At 42.5% G+C, this 25,137-nt stretch overlaps 1 protein-coding gene across 3 annotated transcripts in view; it reads right to left on the reverse strand.

Moving 5' to 3' along the window:
* LOC121453360 (synphilin-1) overlaps positions 1-25,137 on the reverse strand; it is a 139,226-nt gene that overhangs the window by 29,769 nt on the left and 84,320 nt on the right. For all 3 annotated transcript variants that reach the window (XM_041660086.1, XM_041660085.1, XM_041660087.1), the window contains exons 4-6: positions 9,077-9,945; positions 7,037-7,216; positions 18-131 (exon numbers count right to left, since the gene is read on the reverse strand). In XM_041660086.1, coding sequence (XP_041516020.1) covers positions 18-131; positions 7,037-7,216; positions 9,077-9,945 — 1,163 coding nt within the window. The remainder of the gene's footprint in view (positions 1-17; positions 132-7,036; positions 7,217-9,076; positions 9,946-25,137) is intronic.

A 25,137-nucleotide genomic window follows, 5' to 3' on the forward strand; every position in this document is an offset into this window, starting at 1 on the left:
ACTTAAGGACACCATACCTGCCCATAGCAACCTGCATAATGAATAAGGCTTGGGAAGTCCTTGGAGCAACTCAGTTCTGCAATGGCTTCTGTCTCGCTCACCATCCAGCGCACACACTCCAACTGGCCATTCTAGAGTTTAAGGAGACAAAGAGAAAGAAATTCAAAATTACTAACGTTTAGCACATATCACAAAGATTGCAATTTTACCATGGGAAGACAGATGAATTTTGGCTTTTGTATTGGGCTTGTATTTACTTGAAACATAAATGTAAGACCTGCTACATTCATGCCTTGTGGTTTAGCTCTAAATCAGCGGGAGAATTTCTGCTTGCATTTGTGATTCTAACCAGTTATTTTTAAATCATTCTGTTGAGCTTTGTGGTAGAGTACCCACCCAGTGTGCGCAAGTTTGATTTCTAGCCCTGAAAACAAGTGAATGAATGGATGAAATTACTCTATTGAGATAAATTTACATTCTGTAAAGAGTAATTGTAGGTATAGTTTATTTTTGAATATATATTCAATATATATACAGCATATATATGTATATATATACACACACACATATATTACTCTAACTCCAATAAAATTAACAGCACTATCAACACTCTCAAAAGTTTCTAGCATCCCATAGCTTTCACCATGCTCAAGGCAAAATAAGCTCAGACAAGATGAGCATGTTGCTCTTTGATTCTGGCTTGTCTTTACTTGGTACAATACTAAGACTTATGTAAACTACTACAAATATTTTTTAATTTTTGAAATTAAAATCTAATTGTATCTTTTTGAAAGTAAGTTCTTATTTATTTTTCTTGAATGGATACCTAGAATTAAAATTTCTTCTTTCTTTCTTCTCCCTCCCTTCCTTCCTTCCTCCCTCCCTCCCTTCCTCCCTCCTTCCTTCCCTCCCCCCCTCTTGTTTGGACAAGGTCTCTCTATTTAGTCCTGGCTGTCCTGGATCTCACTATGTAGACCAGGGTGGTCTCAAACTCACAGAGATTCTCCACCTCCCAAGTGCTGATATTAAAGGCGTGTACCACCATGCCAAGCTCTAGAATTTCTAAGATTGTGGTAAGTATATATTTAACCTTATGAAAAGCTGTCAAGCTGGTTTCCAAAGTGGAAAATTACTTTTACTACCACAAACAGCAGCAGAGCGTTCCAGTTGTTCTCTATCCAAGCTAACACATAATATTGTCAGCAATCAGTACCTATCACCTAAAATTTATTTTATTTAGAGATTTATTTATTTTATGTTATGAGTGTTTTGTCTGCATGCATGTCGGTGAACTACATGCATACCTGGTATTCTAGGGGGCCAGAAGAGGGCATCGGATCCTCTGGAACTAGAGTTATAGTTACAGACAGCCATGAGCTGTCATGTGGGTGCTAGAAGTCAAACCCTGGTTCTCTGGAAGAGGAGCAATGCTCTTACTCTCTGAGCCATTTCTCCAGCACTCTTCACTTACAGTTTATAAGATATGGCAATTATTTTCAAAATAAAACACTACCATATTTTTCAAGAAAAATTAACAAATTTCTATTTGAAATAACAGTTTTCACTAAGTGACCAGGCTAAACATTTTAATTAGCAGAGCAATCAAAAGTTCAAAAGGTGACAATATTCTTATGAAAGAAGATTGTTGTTATTTTTAATGATGCTACAAAAGTCTGAAACAGATACAAGTTGTACATTTCTAGGAAACTACAAGTTCTCCCTAGTTATGATGAAGGAGAGCGGTTAGTAGAAAGAGACAAATCACCTGGGGTGTTAGAAAAACTTTTGTTTTATAAAGTCAAATCTGACTCTCATACTTTTGGGTTTAAAATTCTCTCTCATCTATAGTCACCACTGGGTTTTTACTCTCAGCATTGTGAGAGTTTCAGAACATAAACGAGGCATGGAAATAGTTAAGATGCAATCCGTGCTTACTGGGAAGATCTCTTTACCCTTCACAGAAAATCTAAGTGCCATATCCAGACAGACTCTGAGATGGATGGACGTCCTCGGCCCACCACTGGGCCACAGTTACTTAGCTCTAGGGCATGAGCCATCTCACATGGACAACAGAGACGGTAGCATCGCAGTAGGGGGGAAATGAGACGGCAGCACGGGCTCCATGGCCACTCCACTCACTACATCTCTACTCTCCTGGATTTTCTTAGAGACTGGTAAGTGAGGCCATTCATTGTCTTTCTAGCTTGCGTACTGTGGGTGTGAGCACAGAAAGGGTCCCCTGGAGTCAGGGAAGGGCAAAGGAGCAGCGTCTAACAGGATTAGTTTTTCTTTAGCATCTTAACCTGGCAAGATGAAAAGATCTATTCCCAGAGGAAGACAGGAGAGGCAATCTCTTCTTTCATTTTCTATTTGACTAACAGGATTCCAAGTCAAGAATTCCCAGTTATACACACACACACACACACACACACACACACACACACACACACATTCAGACACCTCTCTCTCTCTCTCTCTCTCTCTCTCTCTCTCTCACACACACACACAGACACCTCTCTCTCTCTCTCACACACACACACACTCAGACACCTCTCTCTCTCTCTCACACACACACATACTCAGACACCTCTCTCTCTCTCTCTCTCTCTCTCTCTCACACACACACACACACACACTCACTCAGACACCTCTCTCTCTCTCACACACAAACACACAAACAACACACACACTCCTACACATTCCCACACATACTGAATCTCTCCCTCACACACACTGACTCACAGTCTCTCACAGACACGTGCACACATTGAGTCTCTCTCACACACACTGTATTTACACAATGCACTCACATAGGCACACTCTCTCACACACATATATACACACACACACATACACACTCTCACACTCCCAAACACACATGCTATTCTGTCCTTGGAGATGTGCTGCATCACTGTGCATGGTATCAAGGTCCCATAAAAAAATCATCATTACAGTCAGTAACAAAACAGCCATGCTGCTGGTTTATCTATTTACTGTACTAGGCTGCTTCTCATTCTCTTAGCCTGCACTCCGGCCTATGACAAAGAGTTTACTGTAAAACAGGATGCTGTGTTACGCTGGCGGTACCCACATGCGTTTCATGTTTACCATCTCCTAACTGCATTAAAGGCCACAGTGCAGATATGTATCATGTGTATGTAAATATTCTCCATGGTGTTTGCACAAGGACAAAATCATGGGAAAATGCATCTCAGGATGTGTCTTCATCTTTAAGCTTTTACTGGCATGGCAGGCAACATGGTCCTTGTTGCCCTGGGGCTGCTCCGTTTGGGGTGCCTGTCTGGCATCCTGGCTTCTGGTTGGGTTTGGGTAATGCACATTAAGCCACAGGAGACCAGGAGAAGAGACAGAGTTTGAGGTCTCTTCTGTTCTTGGCTCTCGCGTTGTGGTGCTGCCTTGCCATTGGCCCCACTCCTTCTACTAGTCACGGGTCAAAGTCAGCCACGCCTTTCGGCTCAGCACGTTCTCTCAGGCTCTCGTGACCTCTCTTTTTCCAGGCCCCAGGCTTCAGGAACTGTGCCCCGGCTGTTGCCCCATGAAACATTCTCTTCGTTCTTTCTGAATGACGAAGATGGAAGCCATCTTGATCATACAAGAAGCAAGACAGTGTATATAAATTACTATTAACACAGAAATGTGAAGCCATGCCTCTAGTTTTAGTAAATAGAGACCCGCTGACTACGTCTCTCGCCCTCTCTTTCTGGCTAGTCTAAGTTAAAGGGTTTTTTCTTACCTTTTCATAACCCAATTTAGCTCTGGAGATTTGTTCTACCATTGTTATACTCCCTGTTACACTTACCTCTGCTTTACGTCCTGTTATTTCCTTTCTTTTGTTTGCTTTGGATTAGGTTTTTCTTACCTCTCCAGTTCCTAAGGTGTCTGTCTGAAGCTTTCCTCCCTGCCCACCTCCTTTACAGGCCTCCCTACACACACAAAGCTGTAGATGCTTCCTGTGAAGACAGTGGTTTGTTGCTTTCTCGGTCATCTGCAACCGTCTTCAATTTCCTCTGACCTTTTTTTTTCTGTCCTACTGACTGTTTTAGAGAGAACTAATTTGCCATCGTTGTGAATAGCCCATGCTTCCTTGCGGTGTTAGTTTCTAACTGCACTTTATTACTGATGAAGTATGTAAGCACGTATCTCAGTCCTTCACAATGTACTGGGTTTGTTGCTACAACTCGATATAGGCTATATCCTAGAAAATGTTTTCTGTGTACTTGACAAGTGGGTGTATTCGAGGGTTGTGGGCAACAGTTCTTGTAGGTGAATTTTACATCTGGTGAATCAAGGGAGCAGCATTTAAACAGTAAAATGCATCAAAGAACAGAAGGAAATATTATTTCACTTCCCTAAATTTGAAATCAAAATAACTTGCCTTAAATACAAGTAAAAAGAATACAAACCAACAAAAAAGATTATTAAATGCCAGCAGTATACTTCTGCCCCTTCAAGTTTCTGGGCTTAAAGTTATTTGAGTGTTAAAAAAAAAGAATGTCTGTAAGCGTGTATGACGTCACATTATCGCAAGATCAACATTTTGCCTTTGGGCCTAATCAGAACGACCAAAGGAGAAGTTAACCAAACAGAAAAGGAATCAGGCTTATTTCATTCTGAGTTTGCTCAGGTCCTTATACAATTCCTTCTGCCAATTCTATTTTAGAAAACAGACTGTGTTAGAAATCGGGCCTTTCAGAACTTTTTCTTCGCAGTGACTTTGCTTAGCCAGTTCCAAAGGGCACAGACTCCCAACACCGTCACTCTTGAGTCTCCTGGAAAACCCTCAATAAAGTCTGTAATGTAATGGATATATTTATTTATTATGCTCTGCTTAAGGAGCCTGGGAATGAGGAAATAATTTTCCTGTGGTCCTCTGCAAGAGCAGCCAGAGCTTATAACCACCGAGCCATCTCTCTGGCCGCTCTTAGGACTGTTTGATGCGATGAAACACTGTCAGCTGCTACAGGTGTTCAGAACAAGGTCCTAAAACCAGAGCCTGGTGGCTTCTTAAGACTCTCAGCTTCATCAGTGTCACCTGAAGCACACTGAGTGACGTGCAGGTCACCTCTGTGAAGGGTGAGATACCTGTACAAAATACTTGGACGTACTGCTTTGGGCCAATATAATTGGAATGATGGAGCAGAAAGAATGTTTTCTCAAAGCATTCAGAAGCCCAGGTCCCCAGATCTGAAAGAGCTTTTTAGCCTTGTGGGTTTGAGACACATGTGCGTTTCCCTCCAATTATAGCAGAAATTGCTGTGTAAGCCTGCAGCCCTGTTGGTGATGGCTGTACCGTGGTGGCTGAAGTTTAGATAGAAATCAACAGTTCCTGGGGAGATAGCACGGAAGCTGTTCCCACGAGGGCTGCTTGAAAGGCGACTACATGTCTTATGAGCCTTCAAGCTCTATCATGTTTAATCTATCCAAATGAGCAGCAGGGCAAATAAATTAAAAGAAATGTTTTTATTCAATTATATAATAAGGAAATAGTCAATCACCATCCATTAGTTAGGAAAACTAATGGGGACTATATTTCATAAACACTAAACCGGTCTATAATATGGCAGGTGCCAACATTTGTTGGCATTATAAAAATACTTGTCACTGATTTATGCCAAGGGTGTGTCACAGGGTGAGATGCCGATTTTACCATCGACACTGTTATCACCAGTAATCAAGGTGCCTGCTTTTGTCTCCAGGTATATGGGTCCTTAGGAATAGGGACTTATTCAAATTTCTGCCTCCAGCACCCAATAACACAGTACCTATTGGCTTCTGCACACAGACTCAACTCTACTGAATGAGGTTTTTTTTTTTTTCCCTCTAATTTTTTTCCCACATTGGCTGCAGTAAACTCAGTTCTGATCTGCCATGGCATCATTCACAACCAGAGAAAAATACATTCCCTGGCATCGTAGAGTTCTTTCTAAAAAAGTATTTACTATGCAAATTTTGAAATCAGACTTTCCCAGGGAGCAATATAAACTAAATTAACATTTTTAAGATATAAATTCTGTTGACCAATAAATGCATTAAAGATTTTAAAAATCAGTTTTGCAGATAAGATCTATTAGGGATGGGAGCATAACTTATTGCTTTAAAACTGCTTTAGTAAGGTCACAAGTAGGTTTCTTTAGCTAGCTTGTTCTCCTAGTCAACACCTATGCAATTCCATTTGTAAAAATGATGTATTTGGCTTTTAGGAGATCCAACCATCGTGTGAAGTGGTCTCATGCCGAAGTCAAGATGTGTTCTTTTTCTCTGAACGTCACTTCTGGCTTCTTAATAAGTATGACTAAAGCCTACATTTATCTGCCAAAGATCCCAGCAGACACTTTAGTTTACTAGCTAATCTCCCTGTGACTCGGTTTCTCTCCAGACACTCTTACCACAGTGCCACAAAGGTCCCTGCTTTCTTGTGTTAGGTCCAGGTTTTATCTCCACCCCAGTTGGTATTAATTTGCGTACACTTTGACAGATAGGATATTGTGCTATTTCGGGGGACTAAGTATGGACTCCTCAGTGACGCTGGACACAGTTTTGATGCTGATGTCATTTGAACTCAGATTTGATTCATTAAAAGCCCACATTATTGTCCAAAACTCCTAAGAGCTCGCCTCCCTTAACAGACACGTTGATCTAATTCTCCTTGCTTCTTATCCCCACATTAGGAAAAACTGACACAGTCTTTGAGAGATCCAGGTGTGGGTAAGAATCCAAATTGCAATCACCGTGAATAACAAAATTCTCAGCCCTGCAGGGGGTCATCTTCTTTTCTTTTCGTGCGTTGATTGGGAAATTATCCTTATTAGATAATAAACTGGATTGCCATCAAAATCTCAGAGTGGTAGTGACTGGGTGATTAACCCATAATACACTCATTTGCTCTTTGTTTACTAAGTCACTCTCTCCTCTTCCCATTCCAATAGCTTAGCTCACAAGAAATCTTATTTAAAAAAAAAAGTGGAGATCAAATCCAAAGACAAAGCCCGTGACAGCTCAGCCCCTAAGACGTCACCTTGATGGCCAGACCCGCTGGAGTCAGCTGCTCTGCGTTCCGTTCATTGAGGCAGTCTTCGCCCATCAGAGACGTGAGGTGCTGCAGACATTCTGCATGCCCCTTCGACGCAGCAACGTGTAACAGATTGTTTCCTTTCTCGTCGTGAATTTTGTCCAGATTGTCTGCAGCTAGGTGTGGCTGTACAGGGAGGGGGGTGAGAAGAAGGATGAAGGGAGAAGCCTCAATCAATGAACCAAAACCAGACACTATGGAGGGTCTCCTCTGGGTACAGGAATGAAGGAACAGCTCGTGAGGGCCCTGGTGACCTTGCAAGGATCTAGTTAGTTGGAATCCCTTGCTGTTTGTCTTACAACATGCTTTAGAACAGTGGTTCTCAACCTGTGGGTCGTGACCCCTTTGGGAGTTGAATGAACAACGCTTTCACAAAACATCCTCTAAGGCCATCAGAACACACAGATATTTACATTACAATTCGTAACCATAGCAAGATCACAGTTATGACGTAATAATGCAAATAATTTTATGGTTGGGGTCACCACAACATGGGAAACTGAATTAAGGGACCATAGCATTAGGAAGGCTGAGATCCACTGCTTTAGAACAGGTACTCTCAAGGGACAGATGGTTTTTGAGAGAAAGGATCACCAAGCTAGGACCAATAAGCTATGAAGGTTTGCAGTTGGTATTTTAGGTCTCTGAGGGGACACTGATGGCAAGCAATAGCTTCTCTATCTGTCACTACACGGCTAAGTGCTGGAGGGACAGGGCTATGCTTTATTGACTGTTGTAGGTTTGCTGGATGAATGAAGCACTTGTGTCGAAGGCCTGACTTGTCAGACAGCCTCCCTCTGCATGTTACCTAAAGGTTGTGGCCACTAGTGTGCTCATAGCAACCTCTAGACATACCAATGACTCGCAGGGGCATCTGGGATATCTGGAGGCAACCTGGTTCTTTGGCTGTTTTCACTCCTCTGAGTATGAAGTGTCTGATAGAATATTTTGGGCAAACCCAGTGGTGTTAGCATTTGTGACTTCTGAATGTATGGGATGAAGGAAAACAATGAACCGAAGAGAATCAGAGGCAACAGCTGGGGAAAATGGAAAAGACATTTTCACGAGAAACCAGTTATGGCTTCATGTGATAAAATCGCTCAATCACATTGTCCTGTTTGTGACAACAGGCCCAGCATGCTATAGTTTCTCCGTGCAAGCTTAACATTAGTGGAGTCGCGATGCCACGATGCAGGCAGTGCATTTCCTGAAGGAGACTTTATCCTCTGAGTAGGAGCCCAGGATTGCTACCATCCGATCAGCGTCTGGAAGCTAGGAAAACAGTGCAGCGGATGGAACGCTAGTTCAGTTGCACTTTCTCAATAGATGTTTCTTACACCAAGTAACTCTGTCTGGAGTCCTTGGAGACAATTCTTCACGTTCCCTGGACACGCAGTGCTGGAGCAGAGCGAAAACCCCGTGTGTGTCAGAGAACAATCAAACTCTAGGGGAAGCTGTATCTGCAAATGTTTTCCAAACCCCCTGGCCCAACTTTTCTGAATAATGATCAGGGTGAAACAGAGAACTCTCTGTTCCCAGATCTGGCAGGTCTGCCATCAGCTGAAAACTGACGTCCCCACAGAAACGGAGGGAGAGCATTCGAAAGCAAAGGGGGAAAAAAAAAAGGCATCAACTCAACTGGCAAACAGTGCGGGGCTCTTTGTTTTGTTTTCCTTTTAGATTAAATGTCTTTATTTCAGCTGAGGTCAGGCGATGTTAAACTGTACCCACACTCTTCTGGAGCCATTTGTGTCCCCTGAATTAACCTCCTAATCTTGGCGTTTAGATATCACGCCTCTCAACTAAAGCAGCAAGTAAAGATTTAGCAAGGAATCAAACAAAGGGGGTGAAAATGAACAAAACATTCTATAGGAAACGCTCAAAGAGCAAATAAAAAAGTTCACAGAAAAATGTGAAACAAACACTCCATCCTGTTAGGAGACGGAGTCTGTAGGTCAGACAGACAGACAGACAGACAGTACTCACCAAGAGCGATATCTGCCCTTCTCTCACAATGTTCAGTATGCTTCTTACTTTCTTCAGGTTCTCACTTCTTTCTTCTGCGCCTTGGGCGTTGGTCCAGTTCATGCCATTGACCTGCTCTTCCGGTTTGGCCCCTGTTGCCGAGGACTGCAGGTGGAAGGCCCTGAGCTTGCAGTCTGGCCCTGCCTTCTCAATTTTTCGACTATGAGGATCACTAAAAGCCTTGTTCAGGAAGTCTTTACTGTGGTTCTCAGACTCATATGGAGGGGCGCATTTACCCAGAGCAGGTAAGCTCTCAGAGTCTTCTGTGCAGAGCTTGTGCTGGTCCCGGAGGACGGTCGACGCTTTCCTCAAGTGAGGACTTTTCACAGGAGAAAGAACACAAAATGGAGTCATGTTGGGTGTGGAGTTCTCAGAGCTTCCAATAGGACAGGCTTTACCAGAAAGGCCATTGATGGTTGTACACAAGCCCAAAATCCTTTTCTCTGAAGACACCTTAGTGAAGGGGGCCAGCTGTTGACTGGATTTAATGTAAGGCACGTCCAGAATCTCATCCATGTCAAGGTCATAATGCTCCAGCTCGCCCAGTGCCTGGCTGGGCTCGGAGCCCTTACCTGGCAACCCCCTGACTCCATCTCCAGTGCTGAGTTCCTCGGGCTGGGGGCTCTGGTCAGTCTCCCCGCCTTTCTGGTACTCTACTGTATTGTTCTTTTGGTCATCGTTTTCGTTGTTTTCTAGTGTCTCTGGCTGATGTTTCAGTGGAGACACGCGCTTCACTGGGCGGAACTTACTGTATACATCAGCGATTCCAGTGGGCTTTTGTGGGTTTGTAATGAGAGTTGAGACACCACAATTCCAGCTAGTGCTTGAAACTGTTTAAAAAAATAATAGAGGAGACTATTAAACTGGAATTCAAACAGAGTTTGGCCACGTAGGTAGACATAGCTCACTTAGGTTATGCTCACAGTAGGCCGCTTTATAAGGGGATAAAAATCATGACAGGACATATATCCATAAGATTAATGCTTCATACTTACCACTGAAAGTCAGAGAAAGACAAGAAAGTCATGACATAATGTCCCAGAACTAATTGATAACAGCAGAAAGTTAAAATCCTGACAGATATTTTATGATTGGGTGTTTCTGATACTATTTACATGTTTGCCACCACCCTAAAACAAAAACGAAAGAGAATAGGACTGGGCTTCTACACTAAGCCAGTGAGCCAGTGATATATGTACACACGTACACATGCAGAAGCTTGTACTTGCCTGTACACACATCTCTAATGTCTAAGACATCGGTGTGAAGGAATCATAGCTCATCTTCTACAAACTCAAATTGTGACCTACTATGTGACCTGACAGGTTTCCGTTAGGTGTTTAGGGACAGCAAGGAAAAGCATAAAAGGTGGTTAGGTACTCATCTGTTCACAGGAGAAAGGCCATGATGGAGCCAATATACCCTACACTGAGCATCCTAGATTAACATCGTGTAGGGCCATCTCGTGGTGCTTCTCAGCCTATGACACCACATAATGCATTTCCATTTGACAACAGGACACACTCTTTAGAGCAACACTGTTCTTTGTGTTGGGAAAGGGAGAAACCAGAAAAGGGGGGAGTCGTGAAGGGCGAAGAGGGAAGGCAGACTAGTACTCAACATTGTTTTTTAAATTTCTCTCATTTTTGTGCAGTTAAAGATTGCAGGCTGGCCTACCTTCAACTGGTTGAGATGGACAGTGAGGCAGTCAGGCACATTGGGAGAGAAAAGATAAAAACCACATTCTCTTCTAATAAATACAATACAAGCAAGATGCTTGGTAGCCTATCTTAGAGCGGACCGACAAAGCTGCAGTCTTGCGCCCACAGCAGGGCTCTATTCTCCTCTACTAGAAGGCAGATGGCAGCACTCTAGCAAGCTAGCAGGCTACTTTAGAGGTTTCTATTCTTCTACTGTTAGTTTGTATCATCGTCCATCAGGCAGATAAAGCTTCCTTCCAACTACCCTCTAGCCTATGAAACAAAGCAGGTGGGAAGGATTTCATCTCAGAGTAAGCAAACGTGCCTGTCTTTGCTGTTGGGCACAGCCAAAGGGCGAGAGCCCCTGAGACAGCAGGCGTGTTCAGTCCTGTGACTTTTACAGTAACCTCTGGTAATGACTGCTTCTTACAGTGAAAGGGATCCCTCAATTCGTGCTACTAGCCGTTGTTCATACCGACATCTGTCCTAAAATCATGCAGGGAAGTTATGGAATCAAGCTAAGGGAGGAGTGAGTGGGCTTGCCCATCATAAAATCCCGAGTTCTGTCCCCCAAATTGTCAACAACTTGGCACGAGGTTCAGAAGGTCTGTTTTGCACATTTCAACCTCAAGGCTTTTCCAATTCTCAGACTTTAGAAGCGAAGAAGACTCTGAAAGCTATGGGAGGAGAGCTGGTTTCTTCCCAGTGAGCGGCATATATGTAAAGGACATATATGTAAAGGACACCCTGAAGGGAAGGAAGGCATCTCGATTGCCGTCTGCTTCTCTTACCCACACCATTTTGTGTCTAGAGTTCTGAGCCATACCCATCACTCAGCCTAGAGCAAACGACAGACAGACACAATATGTGAACTTGAATCTCACTCTGCACAATTCACTCAATCGTATAACACGCGTAAAGTGAATGCTTCTGCGGGATTTTCAGCTTAATTTCCCAGAGGGAAATAAGTTCCCTTCATAAACCCGAAGGAGTGATAATTGCCGGGAAAAGCTAGAGTCTTTAAAGTCATTCATGAAATGTCAATATGGAAAGGCAAAGGCCAATTATTCTAATCAATTTCCTATAAATATAAAAATGTCTACCTTTTATATGTTCTTGTCTTCCTAAAAATATGAAGCTATGAAAAGCTATCATTTGCCAGAAATTTCTGCCAAGCCATTTTCTCTGCCTTAAGAACACACAGTGCCTCTTTCACACGAAGCAACAGGGAGACAGAGATCATGGAGCTTATAAGGTGTAAGTAGGCATTTGATTTTACTCACCAACGTTCCCCAAATCTATAAATATGGTGGGAAAACCTATTCAGAGACAGTGTGAAACACATGCTTATTGCTTGGCATGGTATCTGCTCATATTTTGTCACTTACCTTGATTTCTTTGGAGCTCTTAAAAATTGTGACTCTTAGAACGTTTTTAAAATATTTAAAGCACATGACTTAGTGGGTCAATGCAACGAGTGCCCTGTACTGATATATTTATGTATTATGTGAGGTCACAGGTTCAAAGGGCCACTCTTTTATGTTGGCTTTATTTACATATGAACTTTTTTCCAAGCGATACAGGGAAATGGGTACCATATGTTTCCCAGCTGTTTTGTTCTGACAGGAGCCATTAAGACCGCTCTATGTAAATGAATTCTGCCTGTGTTTTATGAAAACACTTCTTGCCCTTCTTTCCACAGAAAGGTCTAGAAACTGAAGAAGGAGTGTCAACATTTGGGAATGTTGTCTTTTTCCTCAGTCAAGCCTATGCTTGTTTTGTGGGCTTAGGATGAAATCTGGGCCTTCAAGCCTGTCTTGATTGCCAAGGGGGGAAAACCTGCTTATGAAAAATGAACTAATGGGTGTCACAAGAAAGTTCAAATTTTGTGTCACGTCACGTATTTGGATGAGTAGAAATGCAGCAAACAAAAGGCAAACACCCATTTCTTTCTCCTAAGCGGGGCAAATAAACACAGCATAAGAAACAGATTATTAACGGCAGGCAAGGTTTTCCCTTTCAATTCTTTAAGGGTCCCACCAAATTTGCTTTATTGTTGTTTTGCTACAGAACCGTCATAACATTCTAGTCATCCGTGGAAACATGTTTCACACTAATGGGCTACTGGAAAGGTTTTTGAAGCTAGATTTCTTCGCTTGAAACCAGGCACAAATTGTTGACATGTGAACACAATTTAAATCCCTGAGAATTTTTATCTTAATCTTTACAAATTCGATGAGAACAGTATCTGTGTTTAATTTAGCTCTCTATCCTTCAAAATTCCCAGTAGATTGTTTACATAAGAAGGTTCTTAATGATGTTTTGCTTTTAGAGATGTTCATCTTTAACATCTTATTTATAACAGTAAATATGCCGATTGCACCTTCAATCTGTCTACCTGATGGAATCACAAAATTTTAAAATGATCAGTAATGAGATAGATGTTTATGATGCCAGTTTATAGGCAAAACAGTCTTCTAGAGTCTAGCTGGCATTTGGGATGCTCTGGGCATTAGCAAGAAGATTTCAGTCACCTCATAACTACCAAAAGCCAGCCATTTTCCCAGCAAGCAATAATGTCGATCTAGAATATGCAAGATTCGCTGAATGGCAGTGCATCTGAATCCAGGGGTCTGACTCTCTCCACCTCTGTCTGTTTCCACTCTCACCATTCCTGAAGCCCCCCTTACAATCCTCTTGATCCTGGCATGAACAACCATAGTGTCATTTATATAGTCTCTTAAGTCGTTCATTCCCCAAGGCATCGTCTGTCCCTCTATTTCCTTGATCCCTGCCCCACATTGCTCAGACAAAAATTTGTGGCTTTATCCCAAATCTCTCTTAAACCTGGCCCCTTTTCTGTACCCTTCCTGCACTAACTGGATTATACTAGGATCCTTTTTCATAACCATCACACACTGGGTTCCTTTCTCTCATTGGTCTCTCTAGGCTAGCTAAACCCTCTTGGGTAAGATTGAATTTGTCACCCAAAATTAGCTCCCAAACCTCAGGTGTCTCATACTTCCTAAAATGATATTGCCTCAGGTATACAATGAATATTCCTTACTGTCGGACACACCCTAGGATCCATGATAAACACCCTCATTTACAGTGTGAGAAAACTATTCAGTGGTCAGCCTTCTTCTTCCTTCTCATTTGCTTAAGGAATCTTAGTTTGGTGCTAGAATTTAATTCCTCTTCAAAATGTAGAATAGCCCTTAATAAACTGACTGCAGCCTTCAGGGTCAGTGGCTTTCATATGAATTAACTGGAGGGTTTCATGCTCATCACATTCCTTTCAATGATGACCTCATTTCAAGAAATATTGGTATTCTGTTTACAATATGACAGTTTCTTTCAAGAAACAAATATTCTTAGAAGTAAAGTACTTTAGAAATATTAAATAAATAAAAGCATACATTATATATATTTAAAGATAAAACAAAAAAGGGACTTTTGGATATAGCACATGATGTAAAATGTCCCTTAAGTTACAAGGTTTGAGGACACTGGCTTTTTTGTTCATAGCAGAATTCTTTAGCCTGGTCTGCAATGGTTCTTTCATTCACCTTATAATTTACCTTCTTCTCTCAGAATTCATGATTCCCAAAGCCCCGCCTTTCCGTTCTCCTCCTCTGTTAAATCCTATCTTTCTGGAAATGCTATGGCCATCTATCATTGTTCTTGCCTTTGGGCCTTTTCCTACGAATTCCTTGCTGCTGTCACTGCCAGCGACTCATGTTCATCACACGCGAGTCATCCAGTGTTGCTCCACTGAGCCCCTTCTTCTGACTCTCCCAGGAAATAGCTGGGAGAGTTTTTTAAAAAATGCTTTACGTCTCAGCTCCCTGGCAATACGTGAACACGCCTGCAGCAAGTCTGGATGTGCCATACCAACCTCACCTTCTCCTGAGGTCCCTCAAGGATACGGGTTCTTCAAGAAGCTACTTCTGCTTATGACCAGCTCATTGCCTAGCAAAGATCTTCAAAGGTGACCCAGCCTTTCTGTGAGTGAGTGAAGGGACCAAAAATTCCAAGTATAATAAACAAGTTTTGTTACAATGAGCCCATTTTTTTTTTCTAAACTGAGGTGAGCTAAGTTATTCAAGTGGCTTGGACAGTTAGAAGGCATGCCACATAGTGAGGTACTTTTAATGTCCTCTCTTAGGAAATTCTTGTCGGGGTGGTGGTGGTGCATGCCTTTAATCTCAGCACTTGGGAGATAGATAGAGGCAGGTGATCTGAGTTTGATGTCAGTCTAGTCTACTGAGTAAGTTCCAGGACAGCCAGGGCAACACAGAGAAACCCTGTCTCAAAAAATCCAAAAAAAATTCTTAATTTAAATTTCCTCATCTGGAAAATAACAAGGTTAGGCAATATTATTGCTAAGATCTGACCCTCCCTAAATATCTCTGATGATGTAGAATGTCTACAAATAACAGGGTTCTTGATTCTGACTCACAATGAAACACTATAATTCTTTTGGATTCATGCATTTTACCGGATCCTCACAAATTTATAATTATGAGGCTGAGACGATTGCTGACACATAATTCTCTGGCTCCTAGGCTTGATAAATTGTTTTCTTTAAGAAGATAATGGAACGTTTGCTGTTGCCATAGTAGACCCAACTTTTAAGACTAAACATCAATGTTGGCTCCTAAAATGCCCATTTATTTTACTTCTAAATATGGAGAGCTGTATTTATATTCCACATTAGAAACTTAGCATGAGACAGTGAGAAGAGAAAGAAAGGATTCTGTCAAGTTAAATGGATTCTATTTTCTGTGAGAAACAAACTGGTCAATTTAAGATGTGGAATTCTCCTCTGCATGCTGTGAATGTGTTTTGTTACTATTGGTTAATGAAGAAAGCTGTTTTGACCAATGGCATAGCAGAATAAAGCCAGGAGGGAAATCCAAACATAGATATATATATAGAGGGTTAGGGAGACACCATATAGCTGCCGAAGGAGACAGACACCAGAATCTTACTGGTAGGCCACAGCCTCATGGTGATACACAGATTAATAGAAATGGGTTAATTCAATATGTGAGAGCTAGCTAGAAATATGCCTGAGTCATTGTCCAAGAAGTGTTGCAATTAATACAGTTTCTGTGTGATTATTCAGGTCTGGGCAGTCAGGAAACAGAAGAACAATGCCCATCTACAAATTTAATTTAAGTATATATACAACACACTACATATCCATAGCAGTCTATAAGAAATATACCCTACATGTTCTCCAGAATTCGATCTCTTTTATTTTAACCGTTTTTTTTATAAATATAGGGTCTCATATATCCCAGGCTATCCTTGAACTTGCTATGTAGCCAAGGATAACCTTGTGCTTCTGATCCTCCCCCCCTCACTTCTTGAATGCTGAGATGACGAGTCACCAAAAATGTTCAGTTGGTGCAGCGTTGGAGACCAAGCCCAAGGCTAGGTGCGTACTAGGCAAGTCTAGTGCTGGCCTCCTCCGTTTCCTTTTATTCTCACTGCACTGGGAGGGCAATTATGAAAGAACGGGCTTGACAATGCTAAAGTCCTGAGCTTTGTTACCACTGGCCAAGTGACATCTGCAGTGGACCCGTGGAACACAAACACCTTAGGATCTCTAAGGACTGATGACAGATGGCTTCCATCTCCTCGTGTCCGTAGGAAGAAGGGGACGAGCCTGGATCTGAATGGGAAGTACAGGAGGAGTGACCTTTTGCACTGCCCTACAGGTTAGTCTGTAACCTGATCCAAGGGATGGCTGTTGAGGGAACTCTAGTTTTTGAGAATTGTGTCAGGACCTTATGCTGGGAAGAGTGATGTGTGTAAATGGAACACACACTTCTGGAATGTTCCTCTGGGGGTGCTTGCTCATCCTTTTCACTGATACCCCAGGCCCTTTATTGAGGGTATCCTGAGATTGAAGGGTAAGTATACACATGACTTTATTCTTATAAATACCCCATTCATCGATCTATTCACATGCTGTGAGGAAAATGTCATCGATTTGGGTCTTAAACCTCCTGTCTTTAAAAGGCCACTGACACCAAGCAGCTGTTATTGAACATGTCAGGTTCATGTTTTATTACTCCCAGCCCTGCCCGTAACTATGTAGACTTGCTCAGATAACTAACCAGTCGATCTCTGCCTGTTTCTTTGTTCTGTGAAAACTCACTGAAATATTCAAATCCTATAAACCTGGCTAGAAAAGATACATCTTTACCACAGAGGCATAGTCTGTCATGAAGTCAGACGCAGTATTTGGACAAGTTTAAATCCTGGGGCTTCAAAAGTACAGTTTACTCAGACTGGCAATTGGTAGGTCTGAAGAAAATACACGCTTTCAGAGCTAATCTGTCATGCAGAAAGTATGCTAGCCTTCATTGTGACATTAGCAAAACCTTGCGAGTGGATTAAGTTGGGGTTCATTCCAGGCCCATTCCCTAGGTTCCCTCTCGCCCCTCCTCCCTTCTCTCTTTCACTCTGGGATTGTGCAAAGAGACACAGCGAAAGGTCAATGAAAAGACTCATCAAGCTGAGACACACGGAAAAAGACAGCTGGGGAGTAGTAGCCCGAAAGCGCTTTCTGGATGTGCAGACACACACTAACCCCTTTTAACTGAAGGTGGCGACGTTTTACAGTGCTGATCTACTGCCAAGGACAAAGCACAGAGTTATGCTGCTCCTTAGGAAGAGAGCAGACAAGAAGCAAGGACAGACAGGGGCAGGAAATGGGTAAGGTTTTGTGTGTGTGTGTGTGTGTGTGTGTGTGTGTGTTTGAAAAATACATACTTTCTACTTGCCATCTCCTCGAATGGCAGCTTATTTCATGTTTAAGTGTGACATGTGTATCTTCATGTAGGAATTAGCTATGTCAGTACACACTTCACAGACATTTGTGTAACAATGTGTACCATGTGTTTCCTGGATCCCACAAAACGGTACCTTCATTGGGATTTTCCTTCACTTAACACTTTAAAATGGCCAATACATCCACATCAGACTTTCTGTATTTCTGACCACAGGAGAGTTCATGATTTCATCGGAGATTTTTCATAACATGTCTCAAAGATGGATGGGCAGTTTTTATGGATTCTCACTCGAAAACAAATGAGGACTCGGGGAATTTTAAGCATTGTGTGGAAAATCATGAAGCATTCTGATTTCTCAATCAGGAAGAAGGTTGCCTGATTCTAGCTTTCCATAGCACCAGAGGACTACTCTGTCAAAACTAAAACCACTCCCTAAATAGACAATTTACCGTCTCTCTATTTGGGTCACATGTCGGTCATGGAATCCCAGCAACCAGTGGCAAGGACAGATGGAGCCACTTCAGAGTCCCTTTAACTAAAATCCCAACATGAGCTCTTCCTGAATTCGGTCACTCCTCGAGTATCAAACTACAAAGTTAAGGGAAGAAAGTTTAGGAAAGAGTTTTAATAATAACTTGTCTAAACGACAGTCGAGCAGATTTTTTCCGTCTTGTTTATAATTGGCAGTATCAAGTCTAAATTTGGATTTATCTGATCGCTGAGACTCCTGGCTAAAGCTGTCAATCTCCTTTGAATATAATCAAGAGGTGCATGAACAGGACAAAGGATGCATAGCCAGAGTGGTCGGTCACAGACTGAGTGCTAAGGTCTTCTTACCAGACCCATTTATTCAGTAAGCATTTGCTAAGTGTCCTCTGTGCACACAATTCTCTTTTCCCCGCAGGGGAGACTGAAATAGATACAACCTTGTCTAGACAATAATACAAGAGCACATACAGACAAAAATATGATGGAAGTCAACGTGCTTTTATGGAAATGAGTCAGCATGAGGGTGTACATGACGGAGAAAACCTGTCTAGGAGGCAATTCTTAAATCCAAGGAGAAACAGCCAAGCATATGTGAATTTAAAGAAGTAAGAGAGAAAGGGCAATTCAGTGACAATCTGGGGAGAATGTAGCACATGTGGAAAGATCTAAAGCAGCAGAGACGCTGACAGAGAGAGCCACAGGGACGGGCTGGAGATGAAGACAAGGAAGGCTATTTGGGGCCCATACACAGCCACTTTTGTGAGGGCACTAATCCCATTCATGGGGGCTCCACCCTCACGACCTAACAGTCTCCCCTGAGGTTCCGCCTATATGTAATATCATCTTGGGGATTTCTAATATGCAAATTTTATAGGAGCACAAATATTCATTCTAACTCACAGGCATGTCCAATTCTTTGACACGCCAGACCTTTTTAAAATGTCACAACCCCCTCACCATGTTTTAAGTCAGTTGATGATTTTGTGTTGACCTGCATTTGTTGCTGCCATCCACTGCACTCAGCCCAGGCGGACACTCCTGGGAGCCCAAAGACATTCTCGGAGCATAGAGGACCCACGATGTAGAGATGGAATGAATGAGGCATGAGTGAGCAAGAAAATTCCACCTTCAGCAACACAGCAAATTGTCTGGTAAGTCAAGAGCTATTTAATGAGGTACACACCCAGTGTGTGTGTGTGTGTGTGTGTGTGTGTGTGTGTGTGTGTGGTGTGTTTGTGTGTGATCCTCTAAAAACCATGTCTAAGTTGATTCAAGAATTCCTCTTGAAATTCAGTGATTCAGTTAATACAGATACTGAGTAGATTGTTGAAAAGGAAGCTGGAGATTAAGAGTTGCAGGTAGAGTATCAGAAACCATCTGAGCAATCAAGGAGACCTAGAGGCAGGAAGGAGAGAGGGTGTTCCTACTGAATATTTAGCTCACTTGACTGCTGATGGTCAAACAGAGAAAGACATGTAAAGGAGAATAAGGGGCTCTCAACGCGTTAGGAAGGAAATCAAGAGGGAGGCAGCAGTGGCCAATAGACTCAAATACTCCCCCGAGGCTAAAAAATAAGTGTCAATGGATTTTATGAGATGGAAGTGGTGGTGGTTTCTAGCAGGGCAGCAAATATTGTAGATGCTTAGGGCAAATGGAAGCAGAGAACTAGAGGTGCGGCTTTTTATAACTCTTTGAAGTCAGTTGATTTCAACGGCTGTTGGCACTGCAGAATGAGTTCAAGGCCAGCTTACACACTTAGTTAGACTTGGTCTCAAAACATAAAGGAAAAGCAGGGCTGGGACTAAAACTCAGTGGTGGACCAAGTACCTAGCAAGTGACACGCTCTCCATTCACTCCTGAGTACTGCTAACTACTACCCCACACTCGTGCACACAAAAGAATGGGAGAAGAAAGAAAGGCTCTTTAGACAGTTCAGGAGGAGAGCAAAATACAGGGAGCTAGGAAACGATACGGTTGGTTGTGGTAGGTGCTGGTATAACCTAGACCTTCACTGTCTCTTTCAGAAGCTTTTGGTTGTGAAAATCTTAAAAGATAGTTGTTGGCACATGTCTAAATGACAATAATTTTTAAGCATAATAATAATAATAATAATAATAATAATAATAATAAACAAAGCATTATGAAATAAACCCATCTATTTAATGGTATTTATTCTATAAGGATGCTAAAAAATCGTTATATATGTGGCTCAGTATATATTTCTACTGGATATTACTGGTCTAGGGAGTCAGTTAAAGGGACCCAAGGGATTCCTTTAGCGGTGAAGGGGAAAGGAAAGGCAGTCCCTGTGAAGGAGCCCAAGACACTGAATGATTGATGTGGCTGGAAAGCCAAAGGCAGGGGGAGTGGCACTAGAAAAGCTTGCTGGACCAGTAGCAAATCACTCTTTGTCTTTCATGGCGACAGAAACATTTCCCGCTGCACAGCTTCATGACCATCTTTGGACACCATTACCTGAATTTTAAGCTTGGAGAGACACAGCAGATAATAAATTTTTGAGGAGATTGTTGTGTTTCATTAAGGACAACAGGTTGGATTCCCAGTGACTTAAGTCAAAGTGTCTTAAACTTGAATGTGCATAAATAAATAAACAGCCTGGGACCAAGCTTGGAAACTGTAGGTTCAGAATCTGGGTCTGCATTAAGACTTGAGAGTACACAGACTCAGGACCGGTGATGCTGCCAACATTGGTGTTGGTTCTGTACCACACTGATGGAGTAAGGCTTGAGAGCCTACACAGGCTCAGGACTGAGTGATGCTGCAAACACTTGGGTTGAGCACAGGGATGAGAAGGTCTAGCTGCAGAAGATCCTTCAACTCTGGGATTCTAGGATTCTAATACCTGAATATGTCTTGGAGGCCTGAATCTCCTCCCCCACTCTCTCCCTCTCCCGCCCCTCTCTCTCAGAAGCGGAAGCCCCAGAACTTCATGTACCCCAGGCTGGCTTGAATCTCCACTTTTCAGGTGCTAGCATTCCAAGCGTGCACTACCATGTCTGGTTTATGTGGTGCTGAGGACTGAAGCCAGAACTTCATGCATGCTAGGCAAGCACCTTACCAACTGAATTGTGTTTCCATTTCCACCCAGCCCTCTTTACAGGAGAATCAGAACAGAGGACATACGGAGACAGAGACTGAGATGGGATGACTGAACAACAGAGGAATCCATCATTAAGAAGAGGGTGGTGTATGACAGAGATGCCCTGGAGCTTAGAGGACAACATCTCTCCACAGCCACAGCTTTGCACTGGACTGGGGAGGAGTGACAGGGATTGGACCTCCTGAGAGGAAAGCCTCTGCAGGGCCATACTTCTTTAAGAGGCTGTCTGCGTGTGTATGGAGTGCTTGGTCTCTTTGCTTCAGTTTACACACACACACACACACACACACACACACACACACACACACACACACCTCGTCTGTCTGGTGATTTTCTCTGCATCCTCAGCTTTCTTGTCCTTCCTCGATGTTTACTTCCCTGCACTTATTTCTACCAACCACTTTCTCTAAGGAGCAGTGTGAGGGAGAGGAGTTTTTTAGACTCCAATAAAAGTAAGCCAGTAATTTGGAGAGTGGGGGCAGCTCCACTTATACAGGAACATTCTGTGGCCCACTCTCACAATGTTGGCCTGCATGCGAACTCTGTAGTAATGAAAAACGCATCAGCTGACATTGTTTGTATTACAATTGCAGGCACAAAAAGAGTCTCAGGGAAAAACCTGAAAAGATACAATTGTTTCAGTGGCAAGGTAATTATAGTTTTGTTTAAGTTACCATGTTTTAAAATAACAGATTATAACATCTTTAGAATTATACTATTGTTCAAGAAAGATAAAAAGTCTCACTGTGAAGCCCAAGGTGACTTTGAACTCAAGATCCTCCTACCTCTCCCTCCCGTGTCCCTGAGATTATAAGCATGCAATATCATATTGGGCTAAAACAACTGTTTGAGGCAAAGAACACACTTATCTGCACATGAAATTTCAATGTTGCTGAGATCTTTTAAATATTTTAGATGTATCATATTAAAGTATGAATTTTCCATTTTAAGATTTATTTTTATTATTAAAATTATGTGTATGCTTGTGTGTCTGTGGGGAGGGTATATGCATAAGAGTCAAGTTGCCCACAGAAGCCAGAGGAGGGCATCAAATTCCTTGGCGCTGCAGTCACACACCACTCTGAGTAGCCTAAGGTGGGTGGGTGCTGGGCACGAACTTAGGTCATCTGCAAGAACAGTCCTTGCTCTTAACCATGGAGCCATTGCTCCAGCCCCCAAAGCAATCTTTTTCTTTCTTTCTTTTTTTGACTGAGAGCTTGGAAAATTTGTTTCCCTCTTCTTTTCTTTGGAGTACATTTTATGTTACATCATGGGAAATGGATTAATGTGCACGCTTTTTTTTAAAAAAACTATACTAAAACTGCCCAGCTAACTTTTACTTTCATGTTTGTGGCATTAAACCTTAATACAAATTGAAATCAGGAGGTTTATATATTTAGCAACATTAACTATGTCACAACAATGTCTACGGGACACATTTGATGCCAATTTATTATTTTAGGTGATGGCTAAAATCCTTGTAAATCTTCAAACAGCGTGGAAGCGTTTGTTTTCATAGCTTCAGAGTTTGTCACAAAGTTTGAAGGAACAGGGTCTAAAAATACAGCAAATTGACAATGCTTTGAAATACATACAAATGACTTTTTAAAAGAAACCAAGTTTCGGAGAGAATGGTTTCTTTTATTTGGTGTCATACGAGCAACAATTCATATTATTCCAGCATCGAAAGTCTTTCCGAATCTATTCTCAGAGCTATGGGAGGCGTATTTATCACAGCGGCACAACCAAGCTTTCTAACCTGACTGAGTTTCCATTCCCAGATCCAAAGGAGGATTCGTATTTATTTGCCTTTCTGCCCAAGAAAAGCGGATAGTGAGATTAGCAGATACTTGTTTTCAAAGAATCACAGATCATGAATTTGAAACAAATGCATCTTTGAATATCTAATTAACTTCAAAAAAAACCTCCAAGCCGATGAAACTGGATATTTTATTTGAATACCATATGTTGCATGATGCATTTCTGCCCTCATTTGAAGACAGCCATGAAGTTAACACTCACTGTCTTGGAGATGTAGCTATTGGGCAGGGAATACGTGCAAAGGTTTCATGGATTACTTCCTTTATCAGATGTGAACATTTCACACACAAGCTTCCCTTGCTGCTGGTCCTCACCCTACACTACTTGATACACATGTTCCTGGAATTCAATTACCCCTCAGCTGACTCGTATTCATGGGGGTCTTGGAGACAGAGGATCTGGTTTCAGATCCGCTTGATGGCTCAAGAATTTTGGGCAAATTATGAACTGCGGGCTTGGGTCCTCATCAGTAGAATGGCCACAATAATGGTCCTTCCTCAGAATTATTTGGTGGAGAAGGGAAATGTTTACAGAAGATTTGGCACAATGCCTGGAATGAGGAATCCCTGAAGTCTCAGGGGCACCTTGCACGACTCCAGTACACCATGAACAGAATATGTTCTCTGGCTTCCCATTCCTCAGTAATTTGTCTCCCTCCTACCTCATGCGTATCTCCAAAATTCCTCCACCCTTTCTTCTTTGCAAAATCTTTCTCACACATGCATATACACAAAAATCTGAAGCCTAGTAATGATCAATGACAATATTATCCTTATTAGGAGAAGATAGAGACTCAAGTCCTTTAGCTAAGAGAAGGGTACTCCAGGGGGACTCCCAGGCTGTGGTGAGCTGGTGGAAGGTGCTAGAACTCAATTCAGAGCCTCTGACAACACCATGAGAGTTGCCTCTCTCACAGCCCACAATGCAAGCTGACCCAGGTGCAGGGATGAAGAGAGGTGAGCCTTGGGCTATATGTCCATTGACTGTTTTAAAGGCTACATCCAAGGTGAGCTCTATACCTGTCATCACAGAACACAGGCCGAAAGGACAGACCCCATGTGCAGGAAAGGTACATGTTAAGCCATGTATAGCATGTTAAGCTGTTGCACAGGACTGAGCAGACAACGGCGAGACTTCAGATTTAGCCGTGGGTGCTGCATTCCAAGAGGGCTGCTGGGAAGGTGTTTTCATCCTGAGTAGAACAATATGGGTGCCCAGGAGGCATTTGGCAGCATGGAGGAAAATGTAAACCCTGGGGGAGGGGGCACAGGACAGCCCTTTCCACACATCAAACAGTTCCCCTTTCCAGGAGGGATGTGTCCTGCTTCTCTAAGGTTCCAGGAAAGGAGCAGGTGAAATTCAAGGGACACCAGATTTGACAGAATAACAAAATTCATCTCATCAGAATTTGTACTCTGTTAATAAAGGGATGAATAGGACGGCTGCCTCTGTGGGACAAAAAAAAAATCACTCTTGAAAAAAATCTGATTGGCTTTAGACTGCCTAAATTTGTTTTAACCTTAAAATTTTGTGCCTGTAAATAATTAAAACGTTTTCATTACAAACAAATTTATATCACACTTGTGAGACTAAAACAATGCCCCAGTTAGCTTCACCTGCCCTGGCCTGGCCTTGGAGTATATGTCCTCAGCTGTGACCAAGAAGAGCACCACTGGTGTACACTCGCTGTTTTCTCTTTTAAGGGCCCTGGCCACCTCCCATCCCTCTCTCTTTCTCTCTCTGTCTCCCTCTGTCCATCCATCCGTCTGCCTGCCCGTGTGAGTGTGTGTGCTTGTCTCCCTCCCTACCTCTCCTCTCTTCTGTTCCCCAGAGGCTGGTCTCGCCTCTCCCCTCCCCACTCTTCCCTTTCACTTTCTCCCTCTAATGCCCCCTCCCCACCTGAGCTCTGTCGCATGGAGTCTTTCCACGGGGTACAGTTCTATATGTTGAACATCCCTGACCTGGAAATCTAATAAGATGGCTCCAAAATCCAAACCATGTAGGGGGCTGGCATGATGTCGAATAAGTTTTAGATTTTAGAGCATTTCAAGTTTGGGACATTTGGATTAAAGCGTGCACAGC

Source organism: Microtus oregoni, unplaced genomic scaffold, assembly GCF_018167655.1.
Source record: "Microtus oregoni isolate MIOR12 unplaced genomic scaffold, Mior012 000011F_ref0000422, whole genome shotgun sequence".
NCBI classification, from domain to species: Eukaryota; Metazoa; Chordata; class Mammalia; order Rodentia; family Cricetidae; genus Microtus; species Microtus oregoni.